The sequence below is a fragment of the Schistocerca americana genome, chromosome 3, assembly GCF_021461395.2.
Source record: "Schistocerca americana isolate TAMUIC-IGC-003095 chromosome 3, iqSchAmer2.1, whole genome shotgun sequence".
Lineage (NCBI taxonomy): Eukaryota > Metazoa > Arthropoda > Insecta > Orthoptera > Acrididae > Schistocerca > Schistocerca americana.
The window spans coordinates 126299881-126316383 of NC_060121.1; the positions used below are offsets into that span (position 1 = coordinate 126299881).

Genomic DNA, 16503 nt, shown 5'->3' on the forward strand with positions numbered 1-16503 from the left:
GTGGCCAAGTTACAATTAGGAGAGCTTGTGGGGGTGAGAGTTGAGTCGCGTGTCAAAAAGAGCATGAATATGTTTGCATGCCAACATTTTTGGGAAGATTTTTAAAAGTGCTGCATAAGGTAGGATGAGGCAGCTAGTACCTTACTTTTAAGTCAGTGTCTAAACAGGAGCATATGCACCCTTTTTGTGCTCCAATAGGAACATTTTTCCACTGGTCTCTTTTAATTCTTTTTATTTAGGATTTCCGGTGTCACTTTTTCTCTGTAGTGGTGAACATTGAGTCATTATGTCTCCAAATTGTTTGTAATAGATATTCTTAGATTCAGTGTTCTTATTTATGCTTCTTTCTTTTAACAAATGCAATTTGTATGGTTCATACAGTGTGCCCTTCCAGAAGTCAGAGGCTAAAGTCAATATTTAGCTATATGAGCCAGTGATAAGCCCTCTGAAGATTTGCACATCTGTAAATTAAGACTTTGTCCTATTATTTCTAAGGGAATAGTCTATTTGTAAATATCATTTTTCCTGAAAAAAAAATTGTTGTGACTCATAAATGATTACCTCAACTGAACTGTTTGAATTTGTTACCATTGTTATTGCACTCACCTTCCATAAATGATTTAATTACTCTTGATATTGGTGTGTTAAATATTATTTAATTGTCCGTATTAAATATTATGATATGCATGAAAAATTGCCACATGTGCATGACATTTAAATTTATTATTTCTTCGATATTAACTCTATTTGCAACATAGTTTGCAGAAGTCTCCTCAAATAATGCTGAGTGTACTTACAAAATTATATCATTGTGTAACACACAGACCAGGAGAATGACGTCATCAACACTGAGATGCATGAAAAACTGCTGCACCATTTATGACACTTGAATTTATTACGTCTTTGCTACTTACTCTATTTGCAACATATTTTGCAGACAGTATCCACATATGCCGCTGAATGTACCTACAGAAATATATCATTGTAAGATGCATAATTCAAGAGACATTTTGTCATAAACACTGAGACCTGTGAAAAAATGCCGCATCGTGCATGAAGTTTTAATACGTTTATTCTTTACTTCTATGACACTCATACAGATGGTCAACTTAAAGAAGCTCCTGACACCTGGCAACAGCTTTGACATCTTTCAGCTGTGAAGCAAAAACCACTGTAGGCAGAAACAGGAGCCATCTGTTGAGTTGTAAATAGGCTTTGCCACAGGGACACTAACAAAATCGCATTCTAGACACGCGAAACAGCTCCATCACTTTCACCTCAAGAGACTGCAATTTCCAGAGAGACTTTCATTTGCCATAAAAATTAACAAATCACTGGGGCAAACTATTAAATAATGGAGATTGGATTTGACATCTCCATGTTTTCCTCATGGACAGTGTTATGTTACTTGCTCAAGAATGGACTCACCCGAGAAGTTATTCATTGTAGCTCCTGGATATGTAATGGAAAATATTATGTATAATCAAGTTCTGAGTTAAACAAACAGTACAGAGAGTTTGTATTTTGCATACTACAAGGGCTCTCTAGAAAGTAACAGATGTTTTTAAATAAAAAGTTAACAATATGGAAAAACCAAATTTTATTATATGTATATTAAAGACAAACTCATAAGCTGTTTCGCTACATAATTGCCATTCTAATTGAGACACACTTATCATATCATTGCACAAGTTTGTCAATACTGTCTCTGGAGAAATCTGCCACCTACAATTGCAACTACTGGTTTATACCAGCATACAGTTTGGCGTCAGTGTCAAGTTGTTGTGTAACGAGCCATGTCTTCATTACTGGGAAGAGATGATAGTCTGTCGGCACCAAATCTGGGCTGTATGGTGGATGAACAGACAACTCCCACCCAAAACCCTGTAGGAGCTCTTGGGGCAATTGGCCATGTATTGATGTGCATTGTTGTGAAAAAAAAAAATTACACTAAATTTTCGCCAATGTTTGTTCTTTATTACCCACCTTAACATTGTCGGTGTTTGACAATATCTTTCTGAGTTAATTATTGTGCCATGTTCAAGGAAATCGATGAGAATCACTCTCTCAGAGTCCAGAAACACAGTTGCCATGATGTTTCTTGCTGACAGCATTTGCAAACATTTCCTCGATTCCTTGAGAGAATTTGCGTATCTTCATTTCATTAACTGCCTCTTTGTTTCACAATACCATTTTTCTCGTAATCTTTGATGAAGGTCAGTGCTGCAACCGGTCTGTTTTTTGTGGTTTTCCATTAGGATTTTTGGAAACCACATAGCCAAAAATTTGTTTCGACCAAGCTTCTCTGCCACACTTTCATGCACCAAACTCTGTGAAATTTGGGGAAAATGTTCCAAAAGTTCTGTAATCATGAAATGAACAATTACACAAATGTTGTCATTGATTTTCATCAGCAGTTCATCAGTCACAAGGCTAGACCTACCACTGCGGTCCTGGTACAGCTGTTTTTAAAATCAGTGCACTGTTGCCACACTCGGCTTCACTCATTATTCCTTTTCTGTACACATTACAATGGTTGTAATAAGTTTCAATTGGTTTGCAGTTTTTGCCAACAAAAACGTAATCATAGACTGCACATCACAAGTGACTAGATTTTCTGTTGCAACAAACATTTTAACATGTCGCAGAAAGCAAAGTAATAGAGACACAAATCACATGCTACCACCACTGGATGCATACTGAGTGTAGGAATGTTATGGCACCAAGATGGTGAGTGTAGCCCTGCCCAATGCTGTGAGAGACCAAAATGCCAGTTGCTTTCTGATAGCCCTCTTATGTTTCTCAATTTGGATACCTTATTATACATTTGTAGGTTGATATATTTCTTTGTATGACTGTTTCATAATTTTAGAGGTGTTTTCACACATACATGGAAATGAAATTTCTTTGATATTACACAACAAACACAGTTTTTTTTTAAAAAATATGAAGTTGGCAAAATGAATACCTAGGCAATGCTGTGTTTGTCAGCTAGTTTACAATGTCAGAAAAAAATAAAATTTACCTGTAAAATAAATCAAAAGACAAAGTTGGATATTGCTATTCTTTTGAACAGTGGTTTCTACTTTACAATTAAAACCGAGTGTCATCCACAAACTAATACATTTTACTTAAATGAGCTCTGTTAGAGCATACATTTTATAATCTTGGAATTACAGAATCAGTGTGAAGTTAGTGCCTATAGGAAATAGCTAATATTTTGTAAAATAATTGGTCTGTTTTATTGAAACAAAGTGTTTTATGACTGGTATAGTAGCAGTTTTTTTTCAATGGAAATTCTGCATGGATGTCATTTTTCTAGTTGCTTGGGTGCATTCTCAACTGACTTCAAATGGAACTCTTGTGGTACATAGGTGAGAACATGCTAGATGTCAGCTTCCAAATCATCAAATCATCTAACATACATAATTTGGTCTGATAAACTCCCTTCTTCACCCATCCCAAGTAAATGTGCACAGTGTGTGGCCAGGTCTTTGCATTGGGCACTCTTGAGGACCACAGAGCCCAACCAACATCTCACACAATGATTGTCGAGCCGTTCGTGTATGTTGATTGCAAAATGCAGTGGTGCACCATGTTGTATAAAGATGAGGTCAGTAATATTTTCATACATGGACACATTTGGCAAAATCTGTTTTATGGTGTGGCTAGCTACTGGTCTGAGTTTCATTGTGTTTCCAAGAAGGAATGGATTGCTAAGTTGTGTTGATGTCATACTGCACGGCACTATTCATTACCTTAGACCGATGTTGCATTTTCTCATTGGTGGCATGTGGAGAATCTTGTGCCTAGTAATGGGAATTGTGACTGATTATATTCTGCCATATGAAACACAGCTTCATCACTCCAGATTATGTTTGACAATAACTACTGGGAGAAGTATCTGAACGAGCATACCATGATTTCATCATACTCCATGTGATGGTCACAACAGCGTGGTGATTTTTTTTCTTTTTTTTTTTTTTGTCCCGGATGAACACTTCCTGCACAAATTGGTCATTTTCCTCAGACATTGACATTCTAGGATAACCACTTCTAGCAATGTCCATCACAGATCCTACTACATTCATTAGCTTTGTGTGGCAGCTTCTGATGTCCATGGAAGCAAAGTAAAAAGAGGCTCATGCACGGGCCACCACCATTTCTGTTCCAGTATCACTGAATGCTACACCTCATGTAAAGAGGCCACCTCAGCATTTCTCATTCAGCGACAGACATTTAACCCCGAAGATCAACTTGTACAATTGCACAGAAAGAATCACAATTCCTTTTAAACAAATATATTAATTTTTATTAAAGTTGTTTCATATTTACAATAGTCACTTGCTTCTTCCTGCCCACACTGGATACATTTCAATTAAAGATATATATCTCAATTGTCCCTCATTTCTCATTTTATAAGGCTTCTCTGTCATGCTTCATTCCCTTTCAATTTCTCTCACTTTAACATGTTCAAGCAATGTGAACTCCAGGTAGTAACATCAACAATGTAGTGAAAGACAGACCCCACATACCATAAAAAGGCAGACCAAGTTGCAGACAGGCACAATTAAAAAACACTCACAATAGCTTTTAGCCACAGGCTTTGTCAGTAAAACACACACACACACACACACACACACACACACACACACACATGTGTGTGTGCATGCAAGCAAGCACGCATGCCTCAGGCACACAATTGCCAACTCCAGCATGTTGGGGGAATGCAACATTGTCAGCATTCTGGCCTGAGATGCTGGAGTGGGTGGTCATGTGTGCTTGTGCGTCTTTGACTGACGAAGGCTGTGGTTGGAAGCTATGTGTGAGTGTCTTGTAATTCTGCCTATCTGCAACTTGACATGTCTTCTTCACTGTAAATAGCAGTCTGTTTTTGCCTACATTGTTTAACGTGTTCAGGTTATTTATTTTGTTATTCGCTGTTGGTTGTTGTTGCTGTTGTCTCAAACTAACATTTTTTCTTCTCCGTGTATCTTCTTGTATAGAAAATTTATTTTGGATTTCTCTCTCATCTCTGTTCTCATGTCAGATTTAGATTTTAATTATTTGTTAGTCATTTGGCAGAAAGACAAGCAGTAGACTTCATTAATATCAATGTTTCTCAATATAATATTTTCCATAAATGTATTATTACAAAGTTATACTTGTATTAGACTTATGAAGGAATTATTCCAATGAATAAGAAACTATGAAGTTTTTCCTTAAACAATTTGACAGGCATACATTGGGTGAATTTGAGATTTTGTTACACACTTTGATTACTATATAAACATGGCTGTTTTTAGTTTCTGCCAATCTGTTTTTTGGTAAGACTAGAGATGTACAGGTTCTGGTATTGTACTTGTGTCATTGATTTATTACAGATATGTTCAGTAGTTAAGCAAATACATCATTGACATAGTAAGAATATGTTAATTACTATTAAGATCTCAGATTTATCTAACAAAGGCCTACGGTGTGTTCTTGCCTTCACTTTGATTGCATTCATCTGATTTATAAGAAAATCAATTATGTTTTTGTGGTTTTCCCTTAGTACTAATCCTTACCTTAACACAAATTTTAAAAAATGCAAAATATGCTGTACTTTCATATCCTCAAGTTGCAGAGGCCACCAAAGTCCTCAGTAGATATATCGTAAGAATTCCATGTAATTTTGTTGTTAAGTGTTGATAGCCTGAACAATGTAGTCATGGCTTTTTGTCATTTAAATAGTAAATCATATGTATCAAACCAAGCTGCAGCACTTTATTTAACCAAATTCATGTTGTTTATAATGTCTGCTACAGGTATCACAGAAACAAATGTTGTATTATCTGGGTGATGTGGGTGAATGAATGGGTATGCTTGATCATGTATGATCAGATAGTAGGTTTGTTCAACAGAGAGAGAAAATGGTGGATGTATCAAGAGCCCTAATTCATTCTACATAAACATGCACGCATGAGAAACTTACCTACACCGCTCGACAGACCAATGCCGCATTGCCAAGTGGGATGCATTGCCAAATTGTGTATTTTGACATATTTGTATCCTGTCATTGACGCCTACCATTGTGTACTACAACTCATATAGCCATGCAGCCTTTTTTCAGTACTTAGTATTGTCCTTGTGCTCATGGTGATCTCTATGCCAGGTGACACAATGAACAGAGGCACACATGTGAGACAGTGACTTCTGTACTCCATAGTGAGAAGATCGTTCTGGATAGTACATCTGCTCAAACATTGTTGTTGTCCATCATTTAATTGGTAAAGGTTTTTTACACTGTGGTTTGTCTTCCAAGTGTTATAAACTTGCAGTAAATGCTTGACACAATGACAAGTAAATAGCTCTGTGCCTGCATGATGTTGTAGATGGAATTTCTCCCACAGTGTGGCCACAAACTGATGTGCTGATATTGCTTGTCTTGCCCATTCTTGTGTCAACTGCCAATACACTTGTCACAGGAGATCAGTAATGTGACACTCCAAACTATTTTGTTTGCTGTGATGATAAGAGCGTTCCCTTTCCAGCGTAACAGGTATCTCTAATTCAGTTTCTTATAAGCATATGTTTCAGAGCAAATAATCTTGCTTCTCTTGTTGCTATCAGTTTTATTGAAAATCCTACAGTGCTTGATGAACTTGATAATTTGAATAGCTGTGTAACATTACCTCTTGGGACATTTCATGATTTGAACAAGTAAATCACTGTGACTTCTCTTAACCCACAAACAAGCCATCACCTTAGTGCAGTAACTGTTAATATGAGCCATAATATTTTCTTTGTGTGTGTGTGTGTGTGTGTGTGTGTGTGTGTGTGGGAGGGGAGGGGGGTGAAATATGTTAGTTTCAGATAGGTACTCTTTCTGTTTACTGGTGGAATTTATTTGTGTTGTAAATACCAGTATAACACAGTTTATTTGTACAATACTAGCAAATACAAGATACTCAGCTCAAAGCCCAAAATCATAGCCATGTCCAGGAAAAAATCCAAGTTTCACTGCTTTCAAGTAGCCCCTGATGACAATGATGGTGGAGGGAGTCAGCAAACGCTTGGAATTTTACCCAAACCTGACATGACAAGTTGAACAAGAATCTTTTTCCCAAGGTATCCATAACAAAAGACTTCATAGTCATACTGCATTTTTCTGCTTGGACCCACAAAACAATAATATTATGAACATAATAAAGATAAGTTGTATAATGGGAGAACATTTCAATTGAGGTGCTTTACACCCAGTAACAAGACAGACTGAAGACAGACTGGGAGTTCAGGTAATGGAAGTACTGAATCAGAGTATGGGAAAAAAATTATGGTACATCTTGACTAAAATAAGGGACTAATTGAGAAACATATCCTGAAACATTAAAAAATTGTAAATTTGCCAATGGAGGGAAGTGTGGGGAGTGAAAATTGTAGAGACAGGCCAAGACTGAATACACTAAAGCAGATTCAGGTGGATGTAGGGTGCAATAGTTATGAAGAAACTAACATGGATAACTGCATTAAACTGGTCTGCACACTGAAGAAAACAGCAAAAACAACACACAGTCTTAAATTCAGAACAGTCTGGGACAGTGTAAAACAATCAGTGGGATAAGGAAAGACTCCAGTTTAGAGGAAATTAATCATTGAAGATACATTCCAGGAACATCTGGTGAAGGATCTAGCCCATATACACAACCATATTACCACTATCACTACATAGAGGGACTGCTCAAAAGTAGTAACAACTGCAAGAAATTCCATTGAGTTCTAGGTGACAATTTCAGAGACTCAGATAATGCAAGAGACTGTAATTGAAGCAGGAAAGTAGGTTCTGAATAACTTGCTGATAAAATTCATTGTGTCCTGGATCTGTGTTTTGATGGTAATCTTGCTATGCAGTAAGCACTTGATGTTTGAAATAGAACTATAATAATATACAAATGATACTTACTGCATTTGCACTTTTTAGGACAGAGACAATCCTGAGCAGAATGAAGCAGAGCAGGAGAATGAACTTGCAGTAAATCTTTGTGTTCGTAACAAACCTGATAACATCAGCAGTGAAGGTGAACGGGAGAGAGCACGTGACATCCACAATAAAGCAATGTAAGTTTCAGTTAAAATAAATACTAATTATGTTTGCTCTTTGTTTATAATTACTGCCTGCTGTTAGTTACAGTTTAGAACAGTCCATGTTAAAAATGACACATGTAAGCTTCATTTTACATTTCATTGCTAATTTAGAAGACTTTTGAAGAAAACTTAGAAGCATTACCATGTTTGACAATTGAGACAATAAACACTAACAAAGAGATAGAGAGGCTGGCCAGTACTTACCTCAGCTCAGTACAGCCGATAGATACACATAAAACAGAACTGAAAATTTACATTCCTAGCTTTCGGAACTTTGTTCCTTCATCAGGGAGGAGAGAGGGGAAAAAAAGGGAAGAAGGGAAAGTGGATTCAGTTACTCACAACCCAGGTTATGAAGCAACAGGGAAAGGTAAACAGGGAGGGTAGCAAGGATGGAGGCATGGTTGTCAGAGGGAAGCAATGTAACCGAACGTATCTCAGCTCTGGTAGACCAGCACCTACAACCTATCACCCGCAGACTCCCATCCTACATCAAAGACACAAACCACTTCCTAGAACGCCTCAAATCCATTCCCACTCCTCTCCCACCTGAAACCTTTCTTGTCACCATAGATGCTACGTCCCTTTACACAAACATCCCACATACCCATGGTCTCTCTGCCCTTGAGCACTACCTCTCCCAACGCCCACCCGAAGATCTTCCAAAAACCTCGTTCCTTATCACACTTACCAACTTCATCCTCACCCATAATTACTTCACTTTTGAAGGCCAGACCTACAAACAAATCAGGGGAACGGCCATGGGAACCAGGATGGCTCCCTCCTATGCCAACCTCTTCATGGGCCGCATGGAGGAGGCTTTCCTGAAGACCCAACAGCTGCTTCCCCTGGCCTGGTATAGGTTTATAGATGACATCTTTGTGGTCTGGACTCATGGTGAAGAAACACTCCTTAATTTCCTCCATAACCTCAACTCCTTTTCGAATCTGAATTTCACCTGGTCCTTCTCCAAAACCCAAGCCACCATCCTGGATGTTGACCTTCATCTTGTTGAAGCTCACATTCACACCTCTGTCCATATCAAACCCACAAACAAACAACAGTACCTTCACTTTGATAGCTGCCATCCTTTCCACATCAAACGCTCCCTTCCCTACTGCCTAGGTATTCGTGGCAAATGTATCTGCTCCAGTGACGAATCCCTCAACAATTACACCAATAACCTGACCAGTGCTTTCCTCTCCCGCAACTATCCTTCAGACCTTGTCCACAAACAGATTTCCCGAGCAGTACATTCCTCCCCGTCCAACAACAATGTTCCTACCCCCAGACCACACAGAAGCATCCCCCTTGTCACCCAATATTATCCTGGCCTCGAAAACATCAACAAATTACTCCGCCAGGGATATGACTTTCTCAAGTCAACCCCTGAAATGAGATCATCCCTTGACAAAATTCTCCCCACACCACCCAGAGTTGCCTTTCGTCGCCCCCCTAACCTCTGTAACATCCTTGTTAAACCCTACAATATTCCCAGACTACCTTCTCTACTCAGCGGTTCCTACCCCTGTAACCGACCCCGCTGCAAAACCTGCCCCATGCATCCCCCCACAACCACCTACTCCAGCCCCGCTACTGGTAAAACATACACAATTCAAGGCAGGGCTACGTGTGAAACTACACACGTCATTTATCAACTGACATGCCTGCACTGCACAGCCTTTTACATCGGCATGACAACAACTAAACTGGCTGAGCGCATGAACGGACACAGACGAACTGTCCGCCTAGGAGATGCCCAATACCCAGTAGCGGAGCATGCCCTCCAGCATAATTCTAGGGACCTAGGAACCTGCTACACCGTATGTGCCATTTGGCTTCTCCCGCCCAGCAGCAGTCCCTCTGAACTGCGGAGATGGGAACTTGTACTCCAACACATCCTTTCATCCCGCCATCCCCCTGGACTGAACCTACGTTAAACAACCTCACTCCCATTCACTCTTCAGTCTTCTCCTCTTTCCCTTTCCTCTTTAGCCATTCACGCATCTTTTCATCCTACATAGTTGTGTTTATCTTTATACTATATACCTCTTTACTTCTGTATGCATCCTCTTTGGTTTGAAGCTGGCACAGTACTTACAGTAGAATATCTTTGGCTTCCCTCTGACAACCATGCCTCCATCCTTGCTACCCTCCCTGTTTACCTTTCCCTGTTGCTTCATAACCTGGGTTGTGAGTAACTGAATCCACTTTCCCTTCTTCCCTTTTTTCCCCTCTCTCCTCCCTGATGAAGGAACAAAGTTCCGAAAGCTAGGAATGTAAATTTTCAGTTCTGTTTTATGTGTATCTATCGGCTGTACTGAGCTGAGGTAAGTACTGGCCAGCCCCTCTATCTCTTTGTTAGTGTTTGTTTCACATCTTATATGAGATTTTCCATTAATCATTTAATTGAGACAATAACTCATTTTTATAAAACTGTGGATAGATATCACAAATCATTCAGTCACTTAAAAATATACTCTTCTGTGTAAAATTTAATTTGTTTACCTTTAGTCACAAAGTCAGTCTCTCTCTCTGTCTCTGTCTCTGATTTAATGAAATAGGATAGAGTGCTACTCACCACATAGAGGAAGCATTGAATACCAAGCAGGCACATTTAAAGTTCACTCAAATGTAAATTAAGCCATTGGACTAAGTTTGTACACACACACACACACACACCAGGTCACTGTCATCTCAGGATGGTACAGTCTGATAGCTACTTTCAAATACACACAGTGGACCTTGATGTTCACAAAATACTGTGCCCCTGTGTGTGTGTGTGTGTGTGTGTGTGTGTGTGTGTGTGTGTGTGTGTTTGTTGTATCACTGTTACAAGGGAATTATCCAGTGCGGCATGTCAAAACCTGCCCTGAAATTTTTCACCCAGGAAAATATGCCAAAAGAAATATGCTGTCAACATTTTGACTGCTAAGGAAAAGAAAAATGTTAGAAGCTACTCATTTTTGCTGCATGAAGAACCACTTATAAAAAATGGTTTGTAATGCCCTTGCTGCCCAGTGTGCGAGTCAATGAATGAGTAGACAGGAGAATATAGTGCCACATAGCAGAAAGTCGAAAGTGAACACACATGAATTTTAAGCATGTAAACCATACCAAAAATGTTTCAAATCATTAATAGTTCGAATAACTGGCAGTTCATATTGACAGCTAAGCTGTTGCAGATGTAATTATTACACAAGTGACTAGCAGAGGAAAGCAAATCTAGGCAGTGTATGATGATACATTACAGACAACTTCCATCAGTCAGAACTATACTTTGGTGCACGAAATATTTTATAACAATTTCTGCAGCGTAGCCCTTATGATAATTTTTGAATAATGGCACAGTTTACTAACAATGAAACAGTTCCTTGTTTATTTAATGTAGTTACCACAAAATGCAAAAGTCTATTGGATGACAAAATAAACATTTTCATTACACCAGACATACCTGATAAAATAAAAATTAATGCAGTCAAGCACTCCACAGTAATTGTTAGTTTTATTTAGACAGAATGAGGATGGAGTAGTAAATGGCTGTGGCCATTGTTCTGGATATTGTGCTGCATATCAGGCATACCTGATAAAATTTATAAAACATGGTGATGCAAACTGACAGTGCAGAAATGACTGAAGTTTAACATTACTGCGCCACTAATAAACCAAAAATGACAAAGAGATATCAGTAATTACATTATCTGACAATTTACTAAAAAATGCTTTAGGCTCACACAAAAATTTCTTTATCAAGAGGCTGAATCACACTAGTAGTTCCATGTGGAATCTGAATTATATTAACAGCCTTTTCATCAGCATCCTACAGTCAGAGGTGTCATTATGTCCAGACCAAGAGGCCAGCAAAAGCAGTGAGTCAGATGTAATATTGAAAATTCTTCTCTCCGATTTTTCCAGATTTTGCAACATTTATTACAAGATTTTTGCAACTAAATAGTCTTTTTTTTAAATTTTGGTTCTAGTTTGCTATGAGGTTCCTGAAAATAGATATAAAGCTGTGGAAACAGTAATTCACTGATACTTATCAGTGCAAATACCTGAGTGATTGGCTTTATACACAGAATTTTAGGAGATAATGAGAAGCTTTGTCTTCATATCAGCTGCAAATTTCTCTATAGTACTCGTATTTCTGATCAGTGATATGTCCTCTACACATTTGGTTGAAGTAAACCTTGTAATTTTGCTACTTCCTATTCGCTGTAATGTCCTGAATCCGTTTAACCAGATCAAAGAAGTGTGGACATCAGTAATGTTCACCTCATGTGCAAGTCAGAGTGTCCAGACTCATAGATCTTGCTTGGTACTGTTGGGCAGATTTTACAACACGAAACAGGCTTTGCACATTGCTTAACTTAAGCATTTTCCTTCCTTTTCTTTGCCATTCAAAGCCATCACTGTATGTGTTTTCTTTGGGCTAGGAAGGTACTGTATCTTTGTTCCTGATTTTAATTAAGACGACAATTGTCATAGGTACTACAATTCATAGAATCATCAATTTCCTGATTCTTCTAATGTTTCCACAATTTCTAATGAAATGTCGACATCATTCAAATGAATGTCCAAGAAATTAACTAATAAATAACACATTTGTAGGTCTTCAGGAGAAATACACTCCTGGAAATTCAAATAAGAACACCGTGAATTCATTGTCCCAGGAAGGGGAAACTTTATTGACACATTCCTGGGGTCAGATACATCACATGATCACACTGACAGAACCACAGGCACATAGACACAGGCAACAGAGCATGCACAATGTCAGCACTAGTACAGTGTATATCCACCTTTCGCAGCAATGCAGGCTGGTATTCTCCCATGGAGACGATCGTAGAGATGCTGGATGTAGTCCTGTGGAACGGCTTGCCATGCCATTTCCACCTGGCGCCTCAGTTGGACCAGCGTTCGTGCTGGACGTGCAGACTGCGTGAGACGACGCTTCATCCAGTCCCAAACATGCTCAATGGGGGACAGATCCGGAGATCTTGCTGGCCAGGGTAGTTGACTTACACCTTCTAGAGCACGTTGGGTGGCACGGGATACATGCGGACGTGCATTGTCCTGTTGGGACAGCAAGTTCCCTTGCCGGTCTAGGAATGGTAGAACGATGGGTTCGATGACGGTTTGGATGTACCGTGCACTATTCAGTGTCCCCTTGACGATCACCAGTGGTGTATGGCCAGTGTAGGAGATCGCTCCCCACACCATGATGCCGGGTGTTGGCCCTGTGTGCCTCGGTCGTATGCAGTCCTGATTGTGGCGCTCACCTGCACGGCGCCAAACACGCATACGACCATCATTGGCACCAAAGCAGAAGCGACTCTCATCGCTGAAGACGACACGTCTCCATTCGTCCCTCCATTCACGCCTGTCGCGACACCACTGGAGGCGGGCTGCACGATGTTGGGGCGTGAGCGGAAGACGGCCTAACGGTGTGCGGGACCATAGCCCAGCTTCATGGAGACGGTTGCGAATGGTCCTCGCCGATACCCCAGGAGCAACAGTGTCCCTAATTTGCTGGGAAGTGGCGGTGCGGTCCCCTACGGCACTGCGTAGGATCCTACGGTCTTGGCGTGCATCCGTGCGTCGCTGCGGTCCGGTCCCAGGTCGACGGGCACGTGCACCTTCCGCCGACCACTGGCGACAACATCGATGTACTGTGGAGACCTCACGCCCCACGTGTTGAGCAATTCGGCGGTACGTCCACCCGGCCTTCCGCATGCCCACTATACGCCCTCGCTCAAAGTCCGTCAACTGCACATACGGTTCACGTCCACGCTGTCGCGGCATGCTACCAGTGTTAAAGACTGCGATGGAGCTCCGTATGCCACGGCAAACTGGCTGACACTGACGGCGGCGGTGCACAAATGCTGCGCAGCTAGCACCATTCGACGGCCAACACCGCGGTTCCTGGTGTGTCCGCTGTGCCGTGCGTGTGATCATTGCTTGTACAGCCCTCTCGCAGTGTCCGGAGCAAGTATGGTGGGTCTGACACACTGGTGTCAATGTGTTCTTTTTTCCATTTCCAGGAGTGTATGTGATTTTGGTTGCATACCATATTCTTCATACTCATCTTTGTGAGGTTGAAAACATTACTTGGACACCACATTCCTGTGATACTCTGGAACCTGCACAAAGACAGATGCTTTGAGCAAAAATGAGGTATGTTCAGAAAATTCTGGAACTTTGTCCAAAAATTTTTTCTGTGGTTATTTTTTACTTATTGTGCATGGTCTCTTTCAAAATACTCTCCTCTACAATTGATACACCACTCCCAATGCCATTTTGACTTCCGGAAGCAGTCCTGGTATACCTCTTGCTAGATTGCACGATGCACCACTTACAAATTTTATTTTATGTCGTCTTTTGTTGCAATTCTTCATCCATTCCACAGGATTTTCAATTTTGGAAATAAAAAGAAGTCCACCGGGCCAGGTCTGGAGAGTACGGATGATGAGGCAGCATAGTGATCTCGTTTTTTGTGTAATAGTCATGCACCAACAGGGATGAATGTGCGGGTGCTTTATCGTAATGCAGGAGCCATGAATTCTTTCGTCACACTTCAGGCCAATTCCTTCTCATATTTTCTTACAGGCGTTGCAACATGTCCCACTTCATTAACAGTTTGTCCCTGTGGCATGAACTCATGGTGAACTAATCCTTCAAAGTCAAAGAAAACTATCAGTGTGTCTTTGTCATTTGACCTGACTTGATGAGCTTTTTTTGGTCTTGGAGAACCTTTCCTGTCCCATCGTGAAGGTTGATCCGTGGTCTCAACATCATAACTGTAGACCCATGTGTCGTCATCACTTATGATTCTCTTAAGAAATATCTCATTCTCATCTGTGTGGTCCAAAAGCTTGTAACAGATTGTGAGACGAAGGTCTTTCTGGTCTCGACTAATGAGATGTGGGACGAGCTGGCAGCAACACGATTTATTCCAAGATGCTGTGTCAGGATTTCGTGACATGATCAGACTATAATGTTACATTCTTCTGCAATCTCTCGGTCAGTCATTCTTCGTTTGGTACATACAGTTTCGTTGACATTCCTGACATGAGCATTGTCGGTAGACATCAAAGGGTGTCCTGAACGAGAGTCATCTTTAACTTCCGTCCAGCCATTCTTGAACCACGTGAACCATTCATAACACTGAGTATGGCTTAAGTACTCATCACCATAGGCTTCCTGCATTATTTGGTGTGTCTGTATAAAGGTTTTCTTGAGTTTCACACTAAATTTAATACAGACGTCAGTTCTCTAATTCTGCCATCTTGAAGTTTGCAAACTGTGTGACTCAGAGTTCTACTCAATACAGAACTGAACAATAACTTAACAGACATACAAAAATGAAACTTCTAGCAGTTACACATTAAACACACGTGTGTGCTGGGATGTGGACCGCATTTCACTCCAACATGCCATTGGCGCGAAATTACGATTGTTCCCGAATTTTTTGAACAGACCTTGTAGAAAAACAAAGGAAAATTAATTCGGTTTTATCTCCATTGTTAACAGTTGGTGATACAGCAAAGGCAACTGCTAAATTATTGTGGATATTACACAGGTTGCAAATTTCAGCAAATAGTAACTGAACAATCCTGTCAGAGAAGCCATCAACGGAAACTGAAATTCGCTTTGTTCAAATTACGATTGTGTTGTGCTCTGTTATCCATTCACCAGTGCACTGTCAGCCAAGGCTGTGCACCTGCGCTGTTGCACATGTTCTGTCTGCTACAGCCATGATAGGGGTGTACAATTCTCCAGCCACCTAGTGAGCTACAAATTTGACAATTTTTAACATTTTAAAAAAATGCTTGTGTGTCTTAGCAGCTAAAATTTTGTAATTGCATTCTTTCTGCATTTCCTTACTGTATAAAGAATTTGATGGCAGGTTTTGACATGTCAGATCGGACAATTCCCTTCATAGTTATGCAGGAGTTGAAGAAGGGGACAGAGAGATGTGCGTAATTGTATTTTCTTGTAAATTGAGTTATGTGGTTAGTATTTGAGATTTACTTCTTACTATAATCTCATGTCAAAAGTTTAGGTGCGGCCTGTATTCATACATGGCCTATATAAGTGCAAATATGGCACACAGCCAACAAGAAAAATTATTCTTTCTTCCCACTCTATAAAATTTTCTTCTGCAACCCAAGGTTTTCCTCTGTTCAGTTTTCATTAAGATGCTTGCTTTCTTAGGTTTTGCACAGATTTAATTTGTCTCTGTGACCGTGGTACTGGCATTTCACAAAAAAGGAGCCAATCTGTTTAGTTTTGACAGGACTCTGAGCTAGCAGTGGTAATTGTTTGCTGAAATGCTGTGTCTTTCTTTTTTTTTTAAACAGACTGAAATGCAGATGG

General features: G+C 40.1%; 1 protein-coding gene across 4 annotated transcripts in view; it reads left to right on the top strand.

Annotated features, from left to right (window-relative positions):
- Positions 1-16503, top strand: part of LOC124605781 (pericentriolar material 1 protein-like) — a 378792-nt gene that overhangs the window by 68203 nt on the left and 294086 nt on the right. For all 4 annotated transcript variants that reach the window (XM_047137665.1, XM_047137667.1, XM_047137666.1 and 1 more), the window contains one exon: positions 7961-8097. In XM_047137665.1, the coding sequence (XP_046993621.1) occupies positions 7961-8097 (137 nt within the window). The remainder of the gene's footprint in view (positions 1-7960; positions 8098-16503) is intronic.